The sequence below is a fragment of the Colias philodice genome, chromosome 1 (assembly GCF_061535455.1).
Source record: "Colias philodice isolate Cphi_HAF_F1 chromosome 1, ilColPhil1 Martin Lab GWU primary, whole genome shotgun sequence".
Classification (NCBI taxonomy): domain Eukaryota; kingdom Metazoa; phylum Arthropoda; class Insecta; order Lepidoptera; family Pieridae; genus Colias; species Colias philodice.
Window position 1 is genome coordinate 6,527,270 of NC_143086.1, and position 25,375 is coordinate 6,552,644.

Genomic DNA, 25,375 nt, shown 5'->3' on the forward strand with positions numbered 1-25,375 from the left:
CAGAGGGGAGCCAAATGGATTTGTTTTGGCAGAACGCAGGGCCAAGAATCTCCACTGCGCTGCGGAAGTTATTGCTTTGGTCGTCTGGTATGCCATACCTGGAAAAGCAGACGTATCGATTTAATTAATATTAATTTCGTTATTGTTTTCTAACAATCCAAAAAATTGTTTAAGCATTATAGTACATTACAGTACTCCAAAATTAATAATGCGCATGCAGATCTTCGCCAATTATCGTAATTCCAGAAACACCCGAATCACCCCGAATCATTGAATCGTAAGTACCCTAAACAATGCACTTGCATCTTGCACCTTGTTCGAAATAAATAAGAGTCAATTCAGAGTCATACACAATCGAAAACAATTCGGGCGGTAGGTGACGGTAGCCTATCAGTCAAAAAATTCAAAAATCCGTCAGTCGTCTTTATATATTAGTGGTTACCGCACGTATTATCTCTGTATGGAATTATATAGAGCTGCTGTTACATACCTACCTTTCTTAGTTTTGTTTCAAAGTTGAATTTTCCGATAAAATGATTAGTTACACAGGTAGCAACGGGGAAAGTGAAAGTTAATAAGTGCATAATGAAAGTTCTGATCATTCTACGATATCAAAAATAAGAGATAATCCCTGATTCTGTAAATCCTTTGGACTGAGATTTTAATGATTAGATTTCTACAATTTAAATGTAAACCAGTGATTGAAAATATTTTTTAAATATAAACTTTGTCTTATTTTAACCTTCCATACATCCATCATCACGCCAGCTTCAGTAAGACACTTTAATAGTTCTAAGTATAGAATTTTCCAAGTAAATCAATACAACAAATATATATTCGCAATCGTGTGGCTTATCCTCGCTATTAATTTACATTGAATTATCGAAACAAATTTCGTTACTTATCTCTTTTACCATAAAATCACAATAAAGCTCATAATTCTAATAAACTATGCATGAAGAACATAGAACCACTCTACTAAGAAGACATTTAACCACTCTATATACATATCGTCTTCGGAAGCTCGGGGAATATGACAGTTGCCGAACAGTGACGAACTTTTCTATGCGCATTATCAGTTTGGGAGTACTGTACATAATATCGGCTCGCCAAATCCATACTAATATTATATAGACTGTCTGTCTTTTCTTCACACTTTAACCAATAATCAATTTGTATGAAATTTGGTACGAAAATAGTTTGAGATTCGAGACTTTTCTCGTGACCTTTCCGTGATTAAAACTATCCGGAGCGAACCATAGCGCGAACTATGCTGGTTTTCCTTTTACTATGCGGATAAAGATGCGCACGGAAAGCCAGTACATATATACATAAAAATGAATAGATGTATGAATTATTATTAATATTTCAATTCCTACTGGACCTTTGTAGGCTTTATAATACTTTATATATTATATTACCTTTTAAATATTCTAGTCAATTTCTATTTCGCTTATCTTCACCATTATATTTGAATGATTATCACATGACAACTCACCATATTTTTTGCGCACCCTCATGCATGTACTCAATCCAGGGTAGGCCGTGTGGGTCGCGATGCCAGCAACTAGTAGAGAACACCATAGAGAGGTGCAGGGTTGGCACCGTCATACCCACAACTGGGCCTAGGTAACTTAGAACGTTGCGGGGATTTTCACTCAGTCTCTGCGTATTACAACATTTTAGTTATTTATAATGTCTTTTTGATTGAACGTTAAAAAATTGTACATCTATTTCACAGTTTCCAATATGTTAAGGAATTACACCATACTCAGAATACTATGATTGTATTTGCATTGTGTTACCTCATTTATCTATTCAATAATATTTGACATGATTTTAAATGAGCAACTATGCTTCTTGGCGGTTCTTCTCAGTAAAAGAAGCTTTACGAATGGTAAAACTTGGGTGAAACCAAACGCATCATAATTTATTAGACACCGTATCTAAGGCGAACGCCGAACACGTTTAGACAATACCTTAGACTGATGAGTAATACCTAAAGACGCCACTAGAGTTTATGTAAAGGTAAGTAATAACTTTATTAATTACTTATATTATTGTTAGACGTAACTTTTGATTTTGTGGATCAATAGTTGTCAATATAGTTGTCACTGTTTCCTGTCCGAACATGCTTGGCTGTCGAATACTATAAATTGCCGCTATCCTTTGACTCGTGGCGCATTCGTACGAATCGTGCCTAGGGGCTCGGACGTTGTTAATACGACGTTCGACCCAACTACCTTCACTTTGCTAATAGTCGTTGACTTGCTGCGTTTCGTTATCAACTACCTACATCAATTAGGTAGCTGTGTAGAATCGCAGTACATTCTTATTACATTTCAAATTAATATTTAACCCGGCCTCGCGTGTTATTTCTTACATTATATTATCCTTTTTTAATACTTATATTGTATAATTAGTAAACTAATATTTTAATAAATGGTTTCATATTTATTACACTTTTGGGTATTAATATGAATTTTATGAAATTTGGTTTTCATCAAGTTTACATTAACGTCCTATTTGAGGTTCGTTGGGAAAAGGAGGCACTATGGTAAATTGTTGCTAAAAAATTGTTAATAGTAAAAATGAATATTATATAAAGTATAAGTAACATAGTGATTACTTATCCTACAAGAAGACTCATGTTGATGGAATTTCACTTATTTCGATGACATTTTAATTATTTTGAAATAAAAAATTGCGTATGGCACCTATTTAACAACGAAAAAAACGTCTTGCAATAAAAAAATTATGTCTGATGGATCTATCTAAAGGCAAAAGATTAAAAATTACGCGTTAATGAATGACTTTAAATTACGGATATTTTCCTGTGCAGATAAGATGCGTACTAATAAACGCAACCACTGCGGCCAGCCAGACAGCCCGGGCTCTAACCAAAATAGGAAGAGAAACAGTATATCAAAGAACCAACTATACTAAAATTCTCTCTTGTCAACGTTGCTGGCTCCTAAACGAGCAGTAGGAAATAAGACATAAGATGTCTATTAGGTTATGTCGTTGCAATAAACCGACCACTAATACCAAGTACATCCATATAATACACACAGAGAGTAATAACACACACAGAACAGAGGAAAGTTGATCCTCGGATCGAAAAATAGAGATCACAATCATTTAATATTAACTGTCAGTAGTTGCAATTGACCGAACGTGACGCAGTTTCCATGCAAGAAGTGAATACATAATTTCTTCACTTCGTTAAACATTTAACGTTATATATTAAACATGCTACTACAAGTACACTTTATATAAATTATTGAAATAAGATATAGATATATATAGTTCAGTCCCACGGCTGAAACAACAACAACAACAGTAGAGCAACTAATACATGTATGAATTGCAAAAACAATTATTAAATCTTTCAATCATTGAATCAAATGGCAAATCAACAAAAAATAATTTTATAAAAAAAAAAAACAATTTTATGAAAAATGACATAAAACTTAAACAAATTAGCCCGAAATTCTTCTTTTGTTGCATATTTGATATATATAGCGATAAAATTATAAAAGCCCTTATATTTTTTACATTGTTCCTTCAGTCAGCCGCAATTGTAGTTTTTCTATAATTCCTGTCAGCACCTCCGATGACACGATGTGTTCTACCTCTAATGGGAATTTTGGTTTTATATTTTTTTTTAATATTGTTAATCCGTGTTCCAAACAAAGCGCAGATTTTTTTTGGAACATCCCCTTGACCTGCAAATCATAATAAAGAGTTTAAATTGAAAACATACAATTTTTAACTTTTTTATTTAATATTTTAAATGGGTGGGACCACGCGGGCGAAGCCGCGGGCGGGAAGGTATTTAAGGTAACTTGTAGCCAGTGGTGTGCATTCCATAAATACATAAAAAGTTAAAAACGCTGCCTACCGGACCCTACCAAACTTAAGGCTGGTTTACACTTTGATTAGTGCGAGTGCAGGTGTGTAGTGCGAGTAGTGTCCAATTCGCGACGCTACACACTACGCTAAACACTCCTGTCCAGACGTGTTTAGGCAGGCACACTGCGAGTGAAGGGGAAGGGAGGGCGCGCGGGACGTGGCTACTCGCAGTCCACTCGCAAAAAAATAGAACACGCTTCTATTCACTTTACTACACAGCCTACTAATCACTTGCACTAAACAGTCGCTGTCCACACCTAGTCACTAATCACCTGCACTTGCACTAATCAGAGTGTGAACCAGCCATAAGATCAGTATTTAATATCCAAAAATAAAAATTACAGTGTTCCTTTATTTTATTAATTACCTCACGTAGTGATGTATGAAACTAAATATTTCAAATATAGGCAGTCTTCTTACGAAGATATACAAAGCGAATCTGAAACTACGGCGCATCTGAAGTTCGGCGACCAATTTAAAATGTTATACTTTATGCTTACCTTAGACAGGTATAAGGTAACCCTGCAAAGTTCGCACTCATCTTGATCGCGAACATTCCAGGCACCGGTGTGAACTCGATTCTCTGGAATATCTTTACCCTGAAATTTGGATTAAAATATTAAATATTATGAATCAGTACATAAAGCATAAAAGCATAAAGAAATATTTTGAATATGTAACAATTAATTTATAGCTCACCTTAAATCCAAGTTTTTTAATCGAACGACGGTTCTTAAGCTCTTTTTTTATTATTTCATTCAATGTCGGGTAGATTTGCCTTAAAATATCCATAGGAGTACGTTGATCGCGTGTAAAAGATAATAGCAACTTTTCAATAGAGAACATGGCTGGTTCACAACTATTTGTTAACTCCTGTAAAAATAATATTCGCTCACAGCTATTCTATATTATAAAAATGAATCACCTAATATGATATTAAGCGCAGAACTACGGTTCGACAAATTCGGCAATTTTTTTAATACTTTCGTTAATGCATAGGTTTTTACACAGAAAACACGACAAAGGGGCAATGCAATGCAAGTTGAATAAACAAAAATTCGCACGTATCACAAGAAAGTTACCTTAAATATATGAACATAGTTTTTAATCCAGCTGTTTGTAGCGAAGTACACACTTTCTGACACTGCAAAATTTGTGGCAATCGAACAAGAGTAAGCCTTGGGGCACACTATGATGAATTCGCGGGGTTTTTGTACCGCACGGCACATTGATACGTTATACTTCTGTAACATTTCCGGGGGTATCATTGTAATGTCGGAGGGGAGCCAAATGGATTTGTTTTGGCAGAACGCAGGGCCAAGAATCTCCACTGCGCTGCGGAAGTTATTGCTTTGGTCGTCTGGTATGCCATACCTGGAAAAGCAGACGTATCGATTTAATTAATATTAATTTCGTTATTGTTTTCTAACAATCCAAAAAATTGTTTAAGCATTAAACTACATTACATAATATCGGCTCGCCAAATCCATACTAATATTATATAGACTGTCTGTCTCTTCTTCACACTTTAACCAATGATCAATTTGTATGAAATTTGGTACGAAAATAGTTTGAGATTCGAGATTTTTCTCGTGACCTTTCCGTGATAAAAACTATCCGGAGCGAACCAAAGCGCGAACTATGCTGGTTTTCCTTTTACTATGCGGATAAAGATGCGCACGGAAAGCCAGTACATATATACATAAAAATGAATAGATGTATGAATTATTATTAATACCTCAATTCCTACTTCTTAATATACTTTATAATATTCTAGTCGATTTCTATTTCGCTTATCTTCACCATTATATATTTATATTGATTATCACATGACAACTCACCATATTTTTTGCGCACCCTCATGCATGTACTCAATCCAGGGTAGGCCGTGTGGGTCGCGATGCCAGCAACTAGTAGAGAACACCATAGAGAGGTGCAGGGTTGGCACCGTCATACCCACAACTGGGCCTAGGTAACTTAGAACGTTGCGGGGATTTTCACTCAGTCTCTGCGTATTACAACATTTTAGTTATTTATAATGTCTTTTTGATTGAACGTTAAAAAATTGTACATCTTTTTCATAGTTTTCAATATGTTAAGGAATTTCACCATACTCAGAATACTACGATTATATTTGCATTGTGTTACCTCATTTATCTATTCAATAATATTTGACATGATTTTAAATGAGCAACTATGCTTTTTGCCGGTTCTTCTCAGTAAAAGAGGCTTCCCGAATGGTAAAACTTGGGTGAAACCAAACGCATCATAATGTAATATACACCGTATCTAAGGCGAACGCCGACTAGAGTATAATATATTCTATGCCACGCGTCTGACTTAAATTTAGTATCGACCGTGATCCATGTACACCTCCTGTCACCATACAAAAATATTTAAAAAAGAACAGAGAAAGTAGAAAAGAAACATATAATAGATATACAGTTGTGTATAGTGCGTGAGTTTGTCAGTGTGAATGTGTGTGTGTGTGTGTTTGTGAATGTGTGTGCTTGTGCATATGAATGTTCCGTAAATGTGCCGCTAATAGAGAAACTGTGAATATGGAATGGTATTCTCTATGGTCGCAGGGGATATGTTCCTAGGTGACTAAATAAAAGAGCAAAAACAAAGAAATCTGTTTAATTTAAGCTTGAACGTGATATGGATGCAAACGACTCTCGACAGCGTAAACGATAAATGATATCTCTAGTTGTATAAAGTAATGTTTGAGTTGGGTTTATTACCTTCAGATTCCACGGGTGCTGCGAGTACGGTTGATCACAATTGTTCGGGAAGCCCAAGTCAGCCTCGTCCGTGTCTATGGAGGCGGCGTACACGCACACGTGCTCCTCGCCAGTCTCGACATGCTTCCAATATATCTTCTCGACATTCTCCTCGTTGCAAACGCGCGTGGCCACGTTTATATCCACAGCGCTATTGGCGATCTGCAAGTTTACATTTGTGTTATAAAATAAAACACATAATGTGACTCGCTATCCACTAGACGTATAATATACACTAGCATGAAATACGTACATATAAATTGTTATAATGATACAATAATATTATTGTTCGTCGAGGTTCATTTAAAAATACAAGCGCCCGCTACTTGAAAAGATATGACAATACATATACCTTTTTAAACAATTTCAAATTCATATTCTTTCCTGCGATAATACAGTCTTCGGTTTCACTCAATGGCTCCAATATTTTCACATCATCTGGCCCATACTCTTCGTCGGAGGACGAATCAGACTCCGCCAACATGCGTTTCTGTCTATGTAATGGGTTCGTAGCTCGCTCTAACATATTATCGGAACGCTTCTTCCATAAACGATTAACTTGATTAGCCAGCTTATTACGCTCCTCTGGAATATAATTGCATTGCATATGGTTATTTGTATATCTATATAAAGTAAGGTCGTGTTAGTTTAACTCCATTTATAACTTAAGTAGATAGTGGATTAAAAATATTTTTGGTTTGTCAGAAAGTCAAATTAGTCTCCTCAATTAGATTAGGATAAAAACAGTAAAAATTTGTAAATCTTCCGAGCGATTAGGTCATTCTCGTATACAAACAATAGAAGCGTTAATGACTGGGTAAATGGTGAGTTGTTTACTCACGATTGGTCAACGTGTCGTATGGCAACAGGAATTTCACATATATTTGGTCAAGACGCTTTTCCGGTTTTATCAGTTTTTTGTATCTCATCTCCTCAGCAACCTTATTCCATTTCTTCTTAGTGAATACGTTCTTCAATCCACCTAAGCCTTGCACAACTCGTAATAGTTTTGGTAAGTTTACCTCAAGGCCATCAAGCTATAAAGAAGAAAATAACAACATATAAGAGATTTATCAAAAACTTAAAACCACAGGCCATTATTTAAAAATAAAATCTTACCAATGGTGGTCTGGGGCACATTTTGTGCGCAATCAAATTGGCCCGAATATTGGAAAGTTCTTTAGAGGCCGGACCCCAGCGCTTGAACATACGCGCTATATACTGATTTGTGACCCCAAATCGAATTTCGTTATCCAAGTTACAAGGTGGGACGAACGTCTCCGGTGGAATCACTTTGCACAACCCAAACTCTGCTACCTTTGGCAGTATAGATTCAAAATATATCATCGGATCCTAAAATATTAAATAGTGTATTTTTTTTGGTTTAAAAATTTTTTAACATAGTAACGTGTCAGATAAGAATATAGATATGAATTAACCTTAAATTCCTCTGCGGTCGGTTTGAAAACGGGAGCATTTTGCATTTTTGGTCGGTCAATATTCCGATTTTCCTTCTGCTTCCTCATTTTCGACAATACTTCATCGTCGCTGGAAATTTCGGAATTGGGAGGTGTCTGGGTACGGGTACTAGTAGATGGTCCAGGAACTGCTGAGGAAGGAATGAAAACAGACCGCCGATTGTTCGACGTCTCATCAGTGGACGGACTCGCGTTTGGTTGTGTCTCTTGCTGTTGTGTGCCGGACAATTGGCCATTTTGCACGGTCTCATCACAGTCATCATCCAGGGTCTCCGGGAACGGTACTTCAAGTTTACAATTCCACGTATTATTTGAATTATTTAAATGATTGGTGGTATGAGTGGGAAGATTTTCTACATTTATATGATCCGATAGTAATAAGTTGAAACTCGACGACTCCAGTGATTTCACAAGTGTCGATACGAGTTTTATTTTTGAACAGAACTTACATGCGTTACATTGTTTATTTAGAACGGTATTACTACAGCAAACAATTTCCCTCAAAGAAGTAATGTGCCTCGAGGGGCATGACTCGTTTCTTGTTTTTTTCGTGTTGTTACGCGTACTTGCTTGATTTTGAACAGATGCAGTAGCATCGTCTATATTTTGTGCGCAATTGTTGTTCGGCGCTAAAAAAATAATATTGCCTCAATTTTTTATTTTTTAGACAAAACTATACTTTTACTTATATAATAACATCATACTAATATTATAAATGCGAACGTACCAGCTACATGTAATGGGGATTCTTGGTTATCTGAAATATTTATAATAAAATATGAGTATTTATATATCTTACGATACCTATATATAATTCACAAAATAATTTTACATAGGATTACATTAAACTATTAGACTACAAAAAAACAAAAACATACTTATTATATAATCTTCGGGATCATTGGACATCTTTACGGACACAGGCATTTCCATATCTGAAACAAAATACAAAAACACGATAATTTATACATGGTTATCTTAAAATAATATATGTAATTCATAAAATAATTTACCTAGGAGTAAGGACTACGTTTATGCCACTTTAAATAAAAAAATAAAATAAACCTGTTAAATCACCAAAAGGAATTTGGTTCACGGTTCCAGCATCTTCCTGATCTGAAATTTTAATAACAAAAATGTGATAAACAAATGAAATATACGTAAATTAATATTTTCTTCTACATAAAATTACTTTAACTATTTTACAGTCACACGTACAGTACTCCCAAACTGATAATGCGCATAGAAAAATACGTCACTGTTCGGCGACTGTCATATTCCCCGAGCATCCGAAGACGATATGTATATAGAGTGGTTAAATGTATTTTCGTCATGCATAGTTTATTAGAATTATGAGTTTTATTGTGATTTTACGCTAAAAGAGATAAGTAACGAAATTTGTTTCGATAATTTAATGTAAGTTAATAGCGAGGATAAGCCACACGATTGCGAATATAATATATTTGTTGCATTGATTTACTTGGAAAATTCTATATTTCGAACTATTAAAGTGTCTTACTGAAGCTGATGAATGATGATGGATGTATGGATGTATGATGGTTAAAATAAGACAAAGTTTATAAGTATTTAAAAAAAAAAATATTTACAAACACTGGTTTACATTTAAATTGTAGAAATGTAATCATTAAAATCTCAGTCCAAAGGATTTAAGGAATCAGGGATTATCTATATTTCTGATATCGTAGAATGATCAAAACTTTCATTATGCTCTTATTAATTTTCACTTTCCGCACTGCTATCTGCTACCTGTGTATATAATCATTTTATCGGAAAATTCAACTTTGAAACAAAACTAAGAAGGGTAACAGCAGCTCTATACAGGGTGTCCCACTATTGGTATACTAAGCGCGAAGGGACTTGTAGTTTTGCATACACTGATCACGTAAAAAATACATAAACAACAAAATTACGTCAAAATTTTTTTGATAATTTTTTCCTGAAAATTCATGTTTTCTTCTCTAGCTTCGCGCAGCCGGCATATACCGCTTCTCTAATGTGAGCATTTTGTCTATGAAAACATAATCTTAAACGATAGCTCACGTGCTTGTGGCAAAAATGGGCGGGTTGCTTGTTATGGGTGTACACATAGCGTTTTAAGAATTCATCTATTTGAAAAAAAAATGCGTCTGGAATTTTTTAAGTATTTTTTACGTACTCAGCGTATGCAAAACTATAACCTCCTTTGAGCTTAGTATACCAACAGTGGGACACCCTGTATAATTCCATACAGAGATAATACGTGCTGTCACCATCAATATAATATAAAGACCGCCCGAATTGTTTTCGATTGTGTATAACTCTGAACTGAATCCTATTTCTTTCGAACAAGGTGCAAGATGCAAGTGCATTGTTTAGGGCACTTACGATTCAATGATTCGGGGCGATTCGGGTATTTCTGGAAATATGATAATTAGCGAAAATCTGCATGCGCATTATTAATTTTGGTGTACTGTAAAAAAAACGCTAAACTACCTGCTCTACAGCCAGAAGTATTAGAAAGCGGCGTTGTGCTTCCATATCTTTTAACATTTTCTACTTCCTCATCTGAAATATGTATTAGCAACAAAAATATGATAATTTATAAATTATTATCTTAAAATATACTGTAATACAGTGTGGAAAGGAGAAGGACCACGGTTGATATGGGTAAAATTTTAGTTGTGTCACGTATTCGTGATATTGTTAGTTCCTATGTGTATTTATAATGATCAAGTCTTAATTATACCAGATAAATTGAAATAAACGTTAAAGTTTTTGTTTTGAAACATCTCTTGCAATTTTGCTTGCAGTGTTGCTACTCTCGTATATTGAAAATAAGTGGAAAATAAAATAAAAAATTACGACGCAAGTATTTTCAAAATAAATCGGAAAAATGATTTGCGGATTTTTAAATATTTGCTGGTTTAAAAAAATGTATAATATACAAAGTAACAGTATCTCAATAGAATAAAATATACTTGACAAATCGACATAAATAAACAATTTATAATAATAAATGGCTCACCAAATTAGTATAAGCTTATGAACTCATGTATACCATAAATAAAAGATTATATACCACAACTAGCGGTCCGCCCCGGCTTCGCCCGTGGTACATACATGTTTAAAATATCCTATCTCTCAAGTTGGATCGAACTACACATGGTGTGCGAATTTATAAATCTTTCTGTAATGGGCAAGTAAAAAAATAGCGAGTTTTACTTGCCCATAACAGAAAGGTGTGTCAAATTCGACTCAGTAGGTTAGGTTAGGTTTGAACTGCGACCCTCACGCACGAGCCGAGCTAGCGAAGCGAGCTAGCCGCGGCAGCGGCCGGCGAGTGGCAGAACCGACTCGCTATTGTTTTACTTGCTTGCTTGTTAATCTTTTATTATCTTAATATATCTAAATCTCGTGTCACAATGTTTGTCCTCAATGGACTCCTAAACCACTTAACCGATTATAATAAAATTCGCACACCATGTGCACTTCGATCTAACTTGAGAGATAGGATAGTTTAAACATGTAGGTAGTAGGTACCACGAGCGAAGCCGGGGCGGACCGCTAGTTGAGCTATATTTCATATTGACACAATAAGTTTGATTTTGATACCAAGTGCCATATTCACTTGGGCAATCTCCTTTCGATGGGCCCTGGAGGGAAAGTACTTGAAATCCTGAAGATATCAAATTTTACTGAAATGAAACATTTCTATATTTTTAAAAAGATATGAATTCAAAGATTTAAGAAAATTCACTTGCCAACCGGGAATAGAACTAACTAAAAAAAAATTAAAACTTCTTATTTCATTCTTGAAATGCACACATATTATCCGTAAAATATTGGATATTTATTAAAGTGAAACTTTTATGACATCGTCTCAAACTTTTTGGTCTGTGTAGCGCATGTCGCGTGACGGTACCACAGCAATAACACTAGCTTTAAAATAATAAAGCCTCATGCTAATAGAACTAGCGTATTCCAAGCCAGGCCAGCTAGCCAATACAGTTTCAAAGATAATGCAAGACCGCAATTTTAATATTCGATTATTATTTAATCTTTTGCATTTGTTATACTTCTAATTATTATCTGCAATTTCAGAAGAAAAGTCGTTATTCCCGGTCGAAGCTAATGAACTTTCGAAAATATTTCAATGCAGTTCTATTTCTTTTACATCATAAATGTTTCCTTTGAGAATTTTTTTTTATCTCCAGTATTCAAGTAAGTACTTTCCCTCCAGGGCCCATCGAAAATTTCCATTGTAAATACCTATCATATGATCGGCAGGAGCTCCAGTAACAGGTGTTATGGATACGGACTCTTCAATTTATGAAAATACTAGCGGTCCGCCCCGGCTTCACCCGTGGTACATGTTTACGTTTTCTCTACATAAGAACCATCCTCGTACTTCAAGGAATATAATAAAAAAATAATTATCGAAATCGGTTCAGCCGTTCTCGAGTTATGCGCTTACCAACACATTTTGCGATTCATTTTTATATATAAGAAAGAAGATACATAATATTAACAAAAGTTAAATTGATGAACTAAAAAAACGATTCACAGTTCCCGTGATCCGCGCTTTACTCTTATCGCTCATATTTCACATCATTAAAGCATTCTTGTAATTATGTACAAGTATAAAATACTCCTGAAGCTCTTTCAAGTGATACCAAACACGGTATATATATTTTAATTTTATATTAACATAGAACTTTTTGTCCGCTAGAGGGCGCAATACTCAATTTGGTGACAAGCTTTATAGCTCATAAGTCATAACCAACATTATTCTCATAGGTAGTAAAGCAGCTTCAGTAGAATTCAGCTATGAACGAAAAGATGTGAATTATATGCAATCAGCCCATGAATACATGTAAAGTCACAAGCAAATACTAGTAATATATATGTATATTCAAAATGTACAAACACGGCATATCTATCTTAACTTTATTTTTTTTACTCTGTATGTTTAGTCACTAGAGGGCGCCACATTAAATTTTGTGAAACCCCATATAGCCTATAACCAGCGGACAATTAAGACGCTTCTAATGATACGTCATTTGTCGAATTCTGATAAGTAGTTTAGAAGTTACGAGGGAACAGATGAACATACATACATACATAGCCTGTCAAAAACAATACAAAACAAAACCCTCCCTTTGCTTTGCCGTAGTCGGGTAAAAAAATATTAAAATATACCTGGTATACGAATCGTAGGAGGAACAGCGAGAGGCATTAATGATACAGACACTTCTTTATCTGAAATATTAATAACAAAAACGTGACTATCATTTATATTTTAACTTAAAACATATGTAACTCATAAAATAATCGTACCAATGACTGCATTACTATTTGACGACATCTTCTTGGGCATTTTTTTCTTTTTATTACAACCTGTAACAAATAAAAATATGTATTAAATAATCAATTTTTATATTAAGTTGCAAGTTTTAAAAATTAATGTTTACCGATTCACAGACCTACAAAATATGTACAATTTCATGAGAAGAAATTTAATTTAGTACACCGTGACACATGAAGTTTACATATCAGATGTATATCAAAAGATGTGGTGTGATATATTGAATATATTGTATTGCATTGCTTTTTTTTCATTAATAATGTAAAAATAGTATAAAACAAAAGTAGTATCCTCTATGTCCCTGTGTATGGTTAAATCTTTAAAACTACGCAACGGAGCGTATTTCCAAACTATACATAGCCAGAATGCAACCATAGGAAACTGCTCGTGTATACTTTGTAATGCTGTTTTTAAGTTTGTTATTACAATATATACACGAATTTTGCGTACTGATCGTGTATACTTTGTAACGCGGATGCTTGCTTCTTCGTTCCAAACTATACACGATCAGTACGCAAAATATGTATAACCACAGACTAATAATAATATACTACGTATACAACAGACGGTTCACTCCATACAAAAAAATATGCACTATAAATTTACGCAATTAAAGCGCCAGTGGGGAATAAACGTACTACATGTTCGATTATATCTCTTGGTATTTTGCTTTTAACACACTAGATGGCACGTTAAACACAGACTTGATGTTCTTTTCCTTCCAGAGCCACTAGATGGCACTAATGTAAATATATGTACACGTACCTTTTATTTTCAAGTCTTTGGCGTCACACTTGACAACTGTCAACTGTCAACATAATATTTTGTACAGTGTTGCCAACTCAGTGAAATTTCCACTACATCTGGTGGTTTAGCTCCCCCATTTAGCGGACAAATATTGGTTTTAGTGGCTGGTGGATTTTCCTAGTGGTTTAGATGAGTTCAATTAGTGGTAAGGTACGAGTTTCAACCAATAGAAAGATTTACATAAATACTCAAAAAGAACGACTTGAACTATGTGAAACAAGGGTATGATTTTGTGTCATGTTGGTAACAGAACGAACATACGGGAATTCCCCGAAAGTTGTTTGTCTATTGCTTGAATATTTTTGATTATAGACTTTATTACTATTGATCTAAAGTATGATTTGATTCAAAAGGTTATATGTACATTGTACATTCTTTATTTGTGTACAAAAACAATCTGTATAAACAATCAGTCGGTATTGGTAATGCCGCGGCCGCGCGGTAGCCTCTAGCTTGTCGTATTTTAATTAATTTTGTGAAGTAATATAGTTTTACCTTAAAAGGGTTTTACATTAAATATGCCGAAACCACACAAAAATTTCTTTCATAGAAATTTATTCTTCACATACTGAAACTCTAGAAGAAGATTCTTCTGAAGATGATCTTTAAATACATATATTGTAACAAAAATAAAAATTACTTAGTTCAAAATAGATGTTATTTACAAATAACTCGCAAAAAATTCGCCAACGGGCATTCAATATTTGGGTCAATCAATTTTTAAAGGTCCCGATCATAATTTTCTCGTATTTTTTTTTTTTACTTAATTTTCAGCATTTTACTATTTCATTTAGAAGATAATTCTTCGTAGATTAAGATTATATAAGCAGCAGTGCAGTTGATTTAATACATTTGTGGATTTACCTTCACGAACCGATCTATTCACGGGAAATAATGTCCTTTGGACAACTTACACAATAGTACTTTTTTAAATGTTAAATTCCCTTAAGAATTAAAACAAATTCTTCTAATATTAAATAATAAATAATATTTTGATATTTGTTCTATTTACACCCAAAATACGAAATATTTTTATTAAAATTGAAACGAATGATGTCTTTTGAACAACCAAATAATGTTTCATATATAAAAAAGTTTCAGTAAAGCGGAAATAGTGATATTTTTTACAAAAAAACTATTAAGGCGAGGTTGTTACGTATCGCATTATTGATTTTACTTAATTAAAATGAACTGATTCTCGATATAACTGAATGAATGAAGTATAATGTGATTTTCATATGGGGACATCTTAGTTGTAGTAGTAGCGTCTTGATTTTTGAAATGTTAAAATTACAATTAAACTAGACATAAAATCGCGTAATAAAAATGTGTTCCCGAAACAGCCGAGTAATAAACAAAACATGAACTATTTAACTGTTAAAGTATAAGTTTTATATAATTATTGTCCTAGGTACAACCAAATTGTCCATGGTACAACCACTTTGGTTGGCCCAGTGACTGGTTGTCCGCGGGACATTTTTAACGTTTTGAGCCGCCAAGCAAATACTATTGTTATTTTATATATTAATCTCAGCTCACACTAAATTATAGACGAAAGCGCATCTCGTGTAGTATAATTGATAACAATGCATCAAGTACTTATGCTTTAATCACAGTTGTCTGACGGACTGACAATAAAGCCACCCCACACTCACCAACATCGCTCGGACGACTGTTGCCGTGATTTTATACAAATCAAAATGGCGTTTGAGCCCGACAGTTAATTGTTGTGTTTAGCTTGTTGTTTAGGAATCTACCGCGCCATTTGTGTTTTGTTTCCATAACTAAATTACGGTTGTCTGTGAGACCTGTGCCATGTAGATGATTTATGGGGACAAAAGTAAAATGCCTGAAAAACGTATTATATCCAATAAAAAAAAAATATTTGTATGTTTTTATGTCAATAATCATGAACTGAATCAAGAAGTCTATTTGGTATTTATGGTCGTGATAGTATGTGTTCGTGATGCGAAGTTTGTTTATGCATAGTAGCTTGGGGACAAATGTGATAGTACTGGAAAATTGCATTTAGTCTCTGGACAACCATGAAACTACGCACAAATTAATAAAGCAAGTAAAATATTGTTCACAATAATGTTAGAAAATATTAAGAGGAATATAATTAAAACCAATTTAACTCTTTCTGATTTCATGTTTATTAATTATCGTTCAGGGACATGATGCGTGTACCGTCGGACCATTAAAAGTTGATCGACCCATTTACATGTCTCTGGATATTTTTTAGTGTTTTTTCTGGTGGTTTTAAAGACCGATTACTTTAGTGGATTTCTGGTGGGCCACGAGGCTCCAATATGTGGGTTCGAAAAAAAAAGTTGGCAACACTGATTTTGTACCTACTCGGATTTTTAATTAGACAAAGCTGACTCACAGAGTACCTACATTATTATGACTGGTATTTATTTCAGTTTATTTACGAGATTCTGTCAAAACCAAAACGAGAAGCTTTGTTTGTTTTCGTTTTTAATTGTTGACTAATATTTTAAAAATAAGTGCTAAATATGATTGATGGACTGTGAGGTTATGTAGAATCTACAGGCAGAAAATAAGCTTTATATGGTAAACTGATATTTTCTCTGAACATAAATTTTTACAAACATGATTTTTAATGATTGGTTTCTGGATTTGTAACCCAATATAAGATTGTTTTATTACAGACTTATTGCTTACGTTCGCAATAACAAATTTGTTCAAGAGAGGAGAAGAATTAATCCATCCCAAATGTAAATACGATTCTCCACAAAAACATTGTAGACACAATTATGGATTTATGGATTATGGATTTCTACATTTGCTACTAAGAAGGACTTGATGAAGGATTTCATCTGTTTTAATACCAGTAAAATGGAATGAGCGCCGTGGCCGTGACTGTGTTTGGTACATAAAGAATGACAAACATTCAACTTAAAATTATTATGAGTGCATTACGGGCAAGGGCACAATAAGTTGCCCTTTGACTAAGATGTACTTAATTTTAAGGAACACGAAAATGGATGGCTAGAATAGGTATAATCGCATACATAGTATTTATTTCTAGTCTGTTGTATAAATAATCAAAGACTACAAAATAATTATATAGTGAACTATGTCTTTAATATTAATTCTACAGTTTACAGTGTAGTGTGTAATCTATTGTATGTGTGCGTCTAGAATATATAGTCCTGTTGTTCTACAGTTTAAGCAGTTCAATACAAGCTTACAGTCGAGTCAAATGTTTCATTAACCACCAACCATTGCATGGCAACCCTGCCAGTTTTGTAAATTGTAGTCTACCTAACCTGACTGTTTGTATCACACAAAGAATACTATACCAAATTTCAAGAAATAAGAATTAAATATTTGATTAACTTTTACTAATATACAGGAGCTTATACATCAAACAAGACCAAAGCAGGGCTTTGGAGAAAGTGTGTATGGACAAAGACCACAATACATATTGTGCGGACAACTGCATGAAAAGCATGCAGTAAGGGACATTAAATAAATAAATAAATAAAACATATTTATTGTCAAGATCACAACACGAGATACATTTATAAACGAAGGAAAAACAAAAAGAAATAAAAAGAAAAATAATTAAATAAAAATAATCTTATTCCTAAGAACTGTAATGTGGCAGTGAGTGACCTGACAAATGGAGCCAACTCAGTATATGATGGCAAGGTGATTAATACCTCACCACCACTGATTTTCAGTGACCCCAAGTGACTATTGGAGTTTCAGTCTAGAATTGTATATAATGATAATTTAACATGAGTATATTATGTGAAAGATATATTTCTATTAATATGATAAATACTTATAAATAAATACATCAGTTAAAACATGATATACATATATATACATATACAGGGTGTCCCAAAAAGTAGTGATGAACGGAATCTGGGAGGTAGAGGACCTAGAGAGCTATCCGAATCACCCCCATGTATGTTATGCGATTTTTCGTATTTTCGGAGTTATGACATTTTTTTCAATTTTTCATCTATCGCTGAGTACGATGAGATTTTTATTTATGGTGACGTGACTTATTGCGCTAGATGCTTGATTTTTTTTGTGTGGTAAGCTGAAAGACAGGCCAATTCAGTATGGTAACATTTACTATCGTTAGATCTTCGAATGGAATAAAAAAAGAATTAAATGCCAAGAAAGATAAAATTACCCAGTATGTTCACAACTTCAAGGGCCCATAAAAAAATAAAATCACATAAAAAAAGTTTTCCATTTGGCTTTTAAAAACTCGCTCTATCTATCAGGTAGCTACCCTAAAAATTTCATTTTATTATTCAGAAGGCTTCAATCGAAAAATTGAAATCTAAATGTGGTAAGTGCAAATATTTTATTAACATGATGATCATTAAAACCAAATTAAAACCCATAAATAGGTGTTTAATTACCAGAAATTTTTAAAATAACCCCGCTGTTGCTCAATGCAAGTGCGACATCACCGTAAAAAGTTGTCTTTTAAATGTCTGAATGCCCTTTTATCATTTTTAATGGTTTCTTCTGCTACTATGAATTTCCGGGTTATTTCGTCCAAATTGTAGCATTCTCTCAAGTAGCCGAGGTCTTTTTAGTATCCCCATTGAAACAAATCAATGGGGTTTAGGTCGAGGGACCGTGCAGGCCAGGCTTTAAGGCAGGCGTCACCAGCGCATGCGCAGGCTGCAACGACCAATCCATCTTTCAGGGTATCTTTGCCCTTTAGCCTGGCCTCGACGGTCCCCGGACATAAACCCTATTGATTTTTTTCCGTGGGGATACTACAAAGACGAGAGACTGCCACAATTTGAACGAAATAACCTGGAAATTCATAGTAGCAGAAGAAACCATTAAAAATGATAAAAGGGCATTCAGACATTTAAAAGACAACTTTTTACGGTGATGTCGCACTTGCACTGAGCAATAGCGGGGTCATTTTAAAAATTTCTGGTAATTAAACACCTTGTTATTGGTTTTAATTTGTTTTTATTAATCATCATGTTAATTCAATTTTTGCACTTACCTCATTTAGATTTCAATTTTTCGATTGAAGCCTTCTGAATAATAAAATGAAATTTTCAGGGTAGCTACCTGATAGATAGAGCAAGTTTTTAAAAGCCAAATGGAAAACTTTTTTTATGTGATTTTATTTTTTTACGGGCCCTTGAAGTGGAGAACATACTGGGTAATTTTATCTTTCTTGGCATTTTAATTCTTTTTTTTATTCCATTCAAAGATCTAACGATAGTAAATGTTACCATACTGAATTGGCCTATCTTTCAGCTTAGCACACAAAAAAAATCAAGCACCTTCCGCAATAATTGACGTCACCATGAGTGAAAATATCACCGTACTCGGCGATAGGTGAAAAATTGAAAAAAACGTCATAACTCCGAAAATACGAAAAATCGCATAACATACATGGGGGTGATTCGGATAGCCCTTTAGGTCCTCTACCTCCCAGCTTCCGTTCATCACTACTTTTTGGGACACCCTGTATATATATGTATAGGTAGATATAATATCAGTATGTAATTATGTATATACTTAATGTAAATAAATAAAATGAAATTATGTATATGTTACCGGAAATGTATGAAATCAAGGAATTGTATACAAATCCTAGTGGTCTAAGATCCGAATATAAGTCGAAATGCAACGGCGTGATAATAGAATGAGACCAATTTTATAATAAATTAAGTGTATTAAAAATAGTTTGACTGGAAAAATCCTGGACAGGATATTTTTTATTAATTATTAAAAAAAAAATATTTTAATATCCTAGTAAATGTATAATCTTCCTTGGAATTATATATAATTCCAATATCGTATTAGGAAATGTATATAAAGAACAAAGTAATACAATTCATATTCAAATTGTTGTAAAATAGTCCCACTTTTTTAAGTTGGTTGAATACACTAAAATACTTATAAGGATCGTACCTACTAATAAAAGTAACAAAATGAATTTTTTAAAGTTCCCAGTTCTGTATAGTTCTAAAAAACACGAACCTAACCTAACCCACCCCCTTATCCAAACCAAAAAATTCTGATTACGAATTTTCGGCATATTACAAAATGCCGGCCGTTTGTAATTCGGCGGATTATACAATCCGATTGCGACATACATACCCCTCGTCCCGCGTACCTTGACCTTCCAATATCTTAGATGTTTTACATTTCCGACTGTTAGTTAGGAAATGTATGGATTTCCTAGGAAATGTGTACTATAAAATAATTTATTTCACACATTTCCATGCGATTTTAGGAATTACATACATTTCCTGGGAATTTTATACAATGACGGATTACATACATTTCCGTTAACATATATAGTCAACTCATCTAATTCTGTGACAAAACAGAATATGAAAAAAAAAACAGGTTAAACTTTATAAATTTTATTTTTATTTTTAATAGGAACATTAATCAATCTTCTATTTATCAAATGGAGCAAGTGTAATCTTAACACATATGAATTAACTCAGCGTAAAATGAGCTTAATCAAACCGCGATGACTTGTCTAATTCTGTGACAATCACCATAATTCGGTGATAGTACTTCTCTAATTCTGTTATAACCGAATTAAGTGAGTATTTATTATTTTTTAACACAAAAGTAAAAAAAAAAATACAATTAATAAAAATATAAACATATTGAAAGTAATAATTATGTATTTATTTATCAATGAGAAATTATCAAAAGAGGGGAACCATAAAAAAATAATATTGGACATTATAATTGTTTGTGTGAACAGTGTACAGACTCATTTTTGACTGCAGAATATTTTGAATTGCGGATGTCAGCGTTGTTTCATTATATTTTCTATTTTTATTTTTGTCTTCCTCCATGCTGTCTAAAATAAAAAAAAATAACTCACTTAATTATGTGATAAAAAAAATAACGGACTTTTTTAAAATGCTTGAAAGCGATCCTACTTTTAAACCTGAGTAAAAATAAATATTTTCTGACTTAAACGACTAACGTATACGTACTAAAAACAATTATTTATACACGAATTGAAAATAATAAAAATTTGCTTGGTTAATTCGGTGACACTGTTTTGAGTTGCAATCTTGAAAATCGTTAACTTTTTGAACCCAGGAAATAAGGTATTATGCAAAAACAAATGAAAAATTACTAAAACCTTTATCGGTATCAACAAGAATATGTTTTTAACAATTAATTGTCAAAGTATCATGAACTTACACTCACCTTTTCTATTTAAAATTAATTAAATAATGACAGCACAGTTGCACGCTACCGGTGAAACGTCAAACATGGCGGGCGCAGTGACAAATCTGGTTATTCTTACTATCTCACCCGCACGATTTTAACAAAAGTTTGTACACGAAAAGAAGCTTTATTACCATACCATAGGGTTAATATTAATGTATTGGATTTTACTCCTATAACGCTATAAAAGAGTCCAAACGTTGTATCTCCGAATTAAGTGAGTCACATAATTAGGTGAGTTTACCCTACTTACAATGTTTATAATTATAATGATAAATAGGCAGAAAATAACGGTCTATATAATGTTATGTTATATTATAACCAGTAAATAAAATAAATATTTAATTAAAGTTTATGTGTAAACTGTAATTCGATACAAATGCAGGGTTAGAACAGGATTTTAAAATATGTCTCCGGTATTGGAAACGAAAATTATTAATATTTGTCAAACTGGTTAAATGGTGGTGGAATGTTGTTCCAACACTTATGGCTCTTTCAATTTATGCGTTTCGTATCGGACCGCTAGTCGCTACAGTGCCGAAGCTGTGCGTTTGTCGTACGGCGCACGGCCGGTCGTTTGTTTTCATACAAAATGCACGGTGCGGCAACAGCGCGGCGTCCGTACCGCGAACGCTCGACAGCAGGACGGCAATCTACAGATCACCCATATTTGGCAATCTCGCTTCACCTAATGGCCTTGTCTGTTCAAGCCGAAATGAATTAATTACCTACTGCAAAAATTAAATAATTTAGATTACCTGGAAAAGACAAGGAAAATAAACTTTAAACAAGTGTTCGACCGATTATTACCAAGTAGGTAAATAAATTAATGACAAGACAAGGTAATTAATGCTAATAATTTCCTAAAGAAAACATTTTTTTCAAAATTTTCACATAATAGGTACTAGTAGGTACCTAACTAGACTCAAAAGTTTATGATAAGTCAATGAATGATAAATAGAATAGGTATGTTTAAGTAAAATGAAGTAGTTTATTTTACAATAAATTAATCTTATAAATTACCAACTTTCATTCTACGGCTTCAACCGTGTGCCTTATTTAATCCCTGTTCCTACACCTTGAATCCTATTTATGCAACAAAATTGAGATGTCCTTTTTCAACGTAGGTATGTACCGTGTATGTATATCGAAATTTCCGTCAAAATCGGTTCAGACGCGTGCGGGAATACCTATTTTCTCGTGGTCCCACTATTTTCTATTTTGTCCTACTATGACGGAGTAACTTTCGTATTTATCTACAAAACAGAAATGATTTGATTGTTTGTTTGTTTGTATTGAATAGGATCCGAAACTACTGGATTGATTTGAAAAATTATTTCACCATTCGAAGCAAAAATTATACCTACCTGATGAACATAGGCTACTTTTTATAACGGGAAAATACTTCATTCTTATGGGAATCGATGTCGAAATATTTAATTTTAGGCGCATAAAGAAAAAAACGCAAAGGATCATTCAAAACCTTTTCTACGGTTTAAATCTCAAAACTTTTTGGTTCATACTTCATATAAAGGTAATCTGATAGGATTATTTAGAAAATAAAACAAGATGACGTAGGTAGGTATTTAACTTTAGTTTCGATTTATTATCATTATGATGATTTCTTGATATTCTTAACGACGCGGTTGGCGCAGAGGTAAAGTAACTGCCTACTGTGCTGACGGTCGCGGGTTCGATCCCCGGTCAGGGCAAATATTTGTGTGATGAACTTGATTATTTGTTTTTGGGTCTGGGTGTTATCTATATATGTATTTATAAAATATTAAATTATATTTATCGTCGTCTAGTACCCACAACATAAGCCTTAATTGAGATTACTGTGGGACTAGGTCGATTTGTGTAATATTGTCCTTTAATATTTATTTATAATTTATATACTTATAATTAAATGTGACTAGAAATAATATACTTACTACGGTTTAAGTATAGGTTGTATTATGTATATTATTTTGTAATGAGATCTTGCAATCAAATATTCACACAATCTCGCAAGTTTTCCGACAATTCATTTTTCGTATGAAAACGATCAATACACTAGGTACCTACCTAATATAAGCCGCTACAGGAACGCAGTTAGTAATAATTAATAACGGCTTTAACCCATTTACAATATTTTTTATAGGTACTGCAAAGGCAATGAGGTTATGTATTAAAAACGTAGTATATTATTATTAGTCTGTGGTCTGTGATATTATTATTAGTCTGTGTTAAAAACGTGAAAAGTAACGTAAAAACGTCTTAGTGCCATCTAGTATTCGTTTAGCATCGCCAAATCGGAGGAGAATAACTTGTTTATAGTAGTTTCATGAGATGGCGTTGTTTTGAATATAAACTTTTCTGTAAAATTAGTTAAAATCGAGTGAAAATTAAATTAAATAGGTAGGTTCCATTTACAAAAGTATGTAAAAAATTATAAAAAGCAATGAAATTGCAATTAAATCTAATTTTATTTTTTGCTGGTTAAAATGATACACTTAGCGGCATCTATTGGTAGACGGATGGCATTAATCGTCTTTTGTATGTAGTGCACCAGACATGGTATAACTAAATATAGCTACTACACCACTTACGCTTGAGCGAAATAATAAATATAGGCAATCAAAGACTTGTACAGCTATATTATATCTATCTACTTTTATTCTTCTTGATTGATTCAGTAAAATATGGAATAAAAATATTTTTAGGTAAGCTTAGAAAAATAAATAGGTAACAGATATAAGGGTTACATATGGGTTAGGTTAGGTTCGTGTTTTTTTTTAACTACACAAAAATAGCTTAAAATAGCGTCTTCTTCTGGACTTATTAGATTCTTACATTTTAGCACTATTGTCAATTGTAAGTCGTGCAGTATAGTCGGGAACAAAGACACAAGCATCCTCGATACAAAAAATATATGATCAGTAGGTACGCAACATTATATATAATGTTTATTTAAAAAATAATGTTTTAATAATATATTTAATATTTAATGTTTATTATGTAAATATGTATACACAATACACATGCATTTTAATAATAGATTTCAAAACAGCAATACAATAATATAAACGCGAGCAATGGAAAGACGCCGCGCTTACTCCGAAACATACACGATAGTCCACATGCGTACTGGCGCTGTATACTTTGGAGCGCTATTCTTACTTACTTCACTACAAAGTATACGCGAGTATTTGCGAACTGCTGTTGTATAGATTGGAAGAACTTTGTAAAAAAGTTATTTCCAAACTATACGTAATTAGTTTCACACCATTGCGTACTGGCCTTGTATAGTTTGGAAAGACGCCGCAACGGATTTTGAAGCGGTTTTTTTAATAGATTGAGTTATTCAAGAGGAAGGTTTTAGTATATAATTTGTTTTTTAGACAAAGCGGGCAAAGCCGCGGGTGGAAAGCTAGTTACAAAATACTGGTTAAGTACTAACCTGTATCACTGCTACAATCCCTCCGTACAGATTTTCTGCTCTTCGAACGTTCTGGGTACCGATTGGGCGGTTCAGATTCGCCATTTTCGCTGCTCTTGCTACAACTTGGCTGGCTTGTATCTTCTAACCTTTTTAATAGTACAACTGGTTGCTTGTGAGTGTGTATACCTAAAAAAAGAGATATCAGCATAGATATGGGCATATAAAACAAAATATGCTTTTGTGATCATTTACAGCAACCTTCACTCTATAATGTGCAGTAACACATTTTAATTAAAAGGGAGTTCTTTTTTGCTACTATTGCTGTTTTTGGTTCTTTATTTTAGATTATTAAGATATGTTACATATTTTT

The 25,375-nt window shown here is 33.5% G+C and overlaps 1 protein-coding gene across 1 annotated transcript; it reads right to left on the reverse strand.

Moving 5' to 3' along the window:
- Positions 1-1,081: 1,081 nt before the first annotated feature.
- LOC149491164 (jumonji, AT rich interactive domain protein 2-like) lies at positions 1,082-25,291 on the reverse strand. The gene is made up of 19 exons (XM_089700606.1): positions 25,288-25,291; positions 25,024-25,191; positions 13,514-13,573; positions 13,376-13,435; positions 10,670-10,741; positions 9,242-9,292; positions 9,055-9,111; positions 8,904-8,933; positions 8,138-8,805; positions 7,818-8,051; positions 7,540-7,735; positions 7,051-7,283; positions 6,660-6,860; positions 5,757-5,923; positions 4,998-5,289; positions 4,615-4,788; positions 4,416-4,514; positions 3,559-3,728; positions 1,082-1,665 (listed from the first exon to the last, which is right to left on the reverse strand). Exons 1-19 carry the CDS (start codon positions 25,289-25,291, stop codon positions 1,659-1,661), a joined length of 2,943 nt encoding a protein of 980 aa, XP_089556732.1. The 3' UTR covers positions 1,082-1,658.
- Positions 25,292-25,375: the final 84 nt, after the last annotated feature.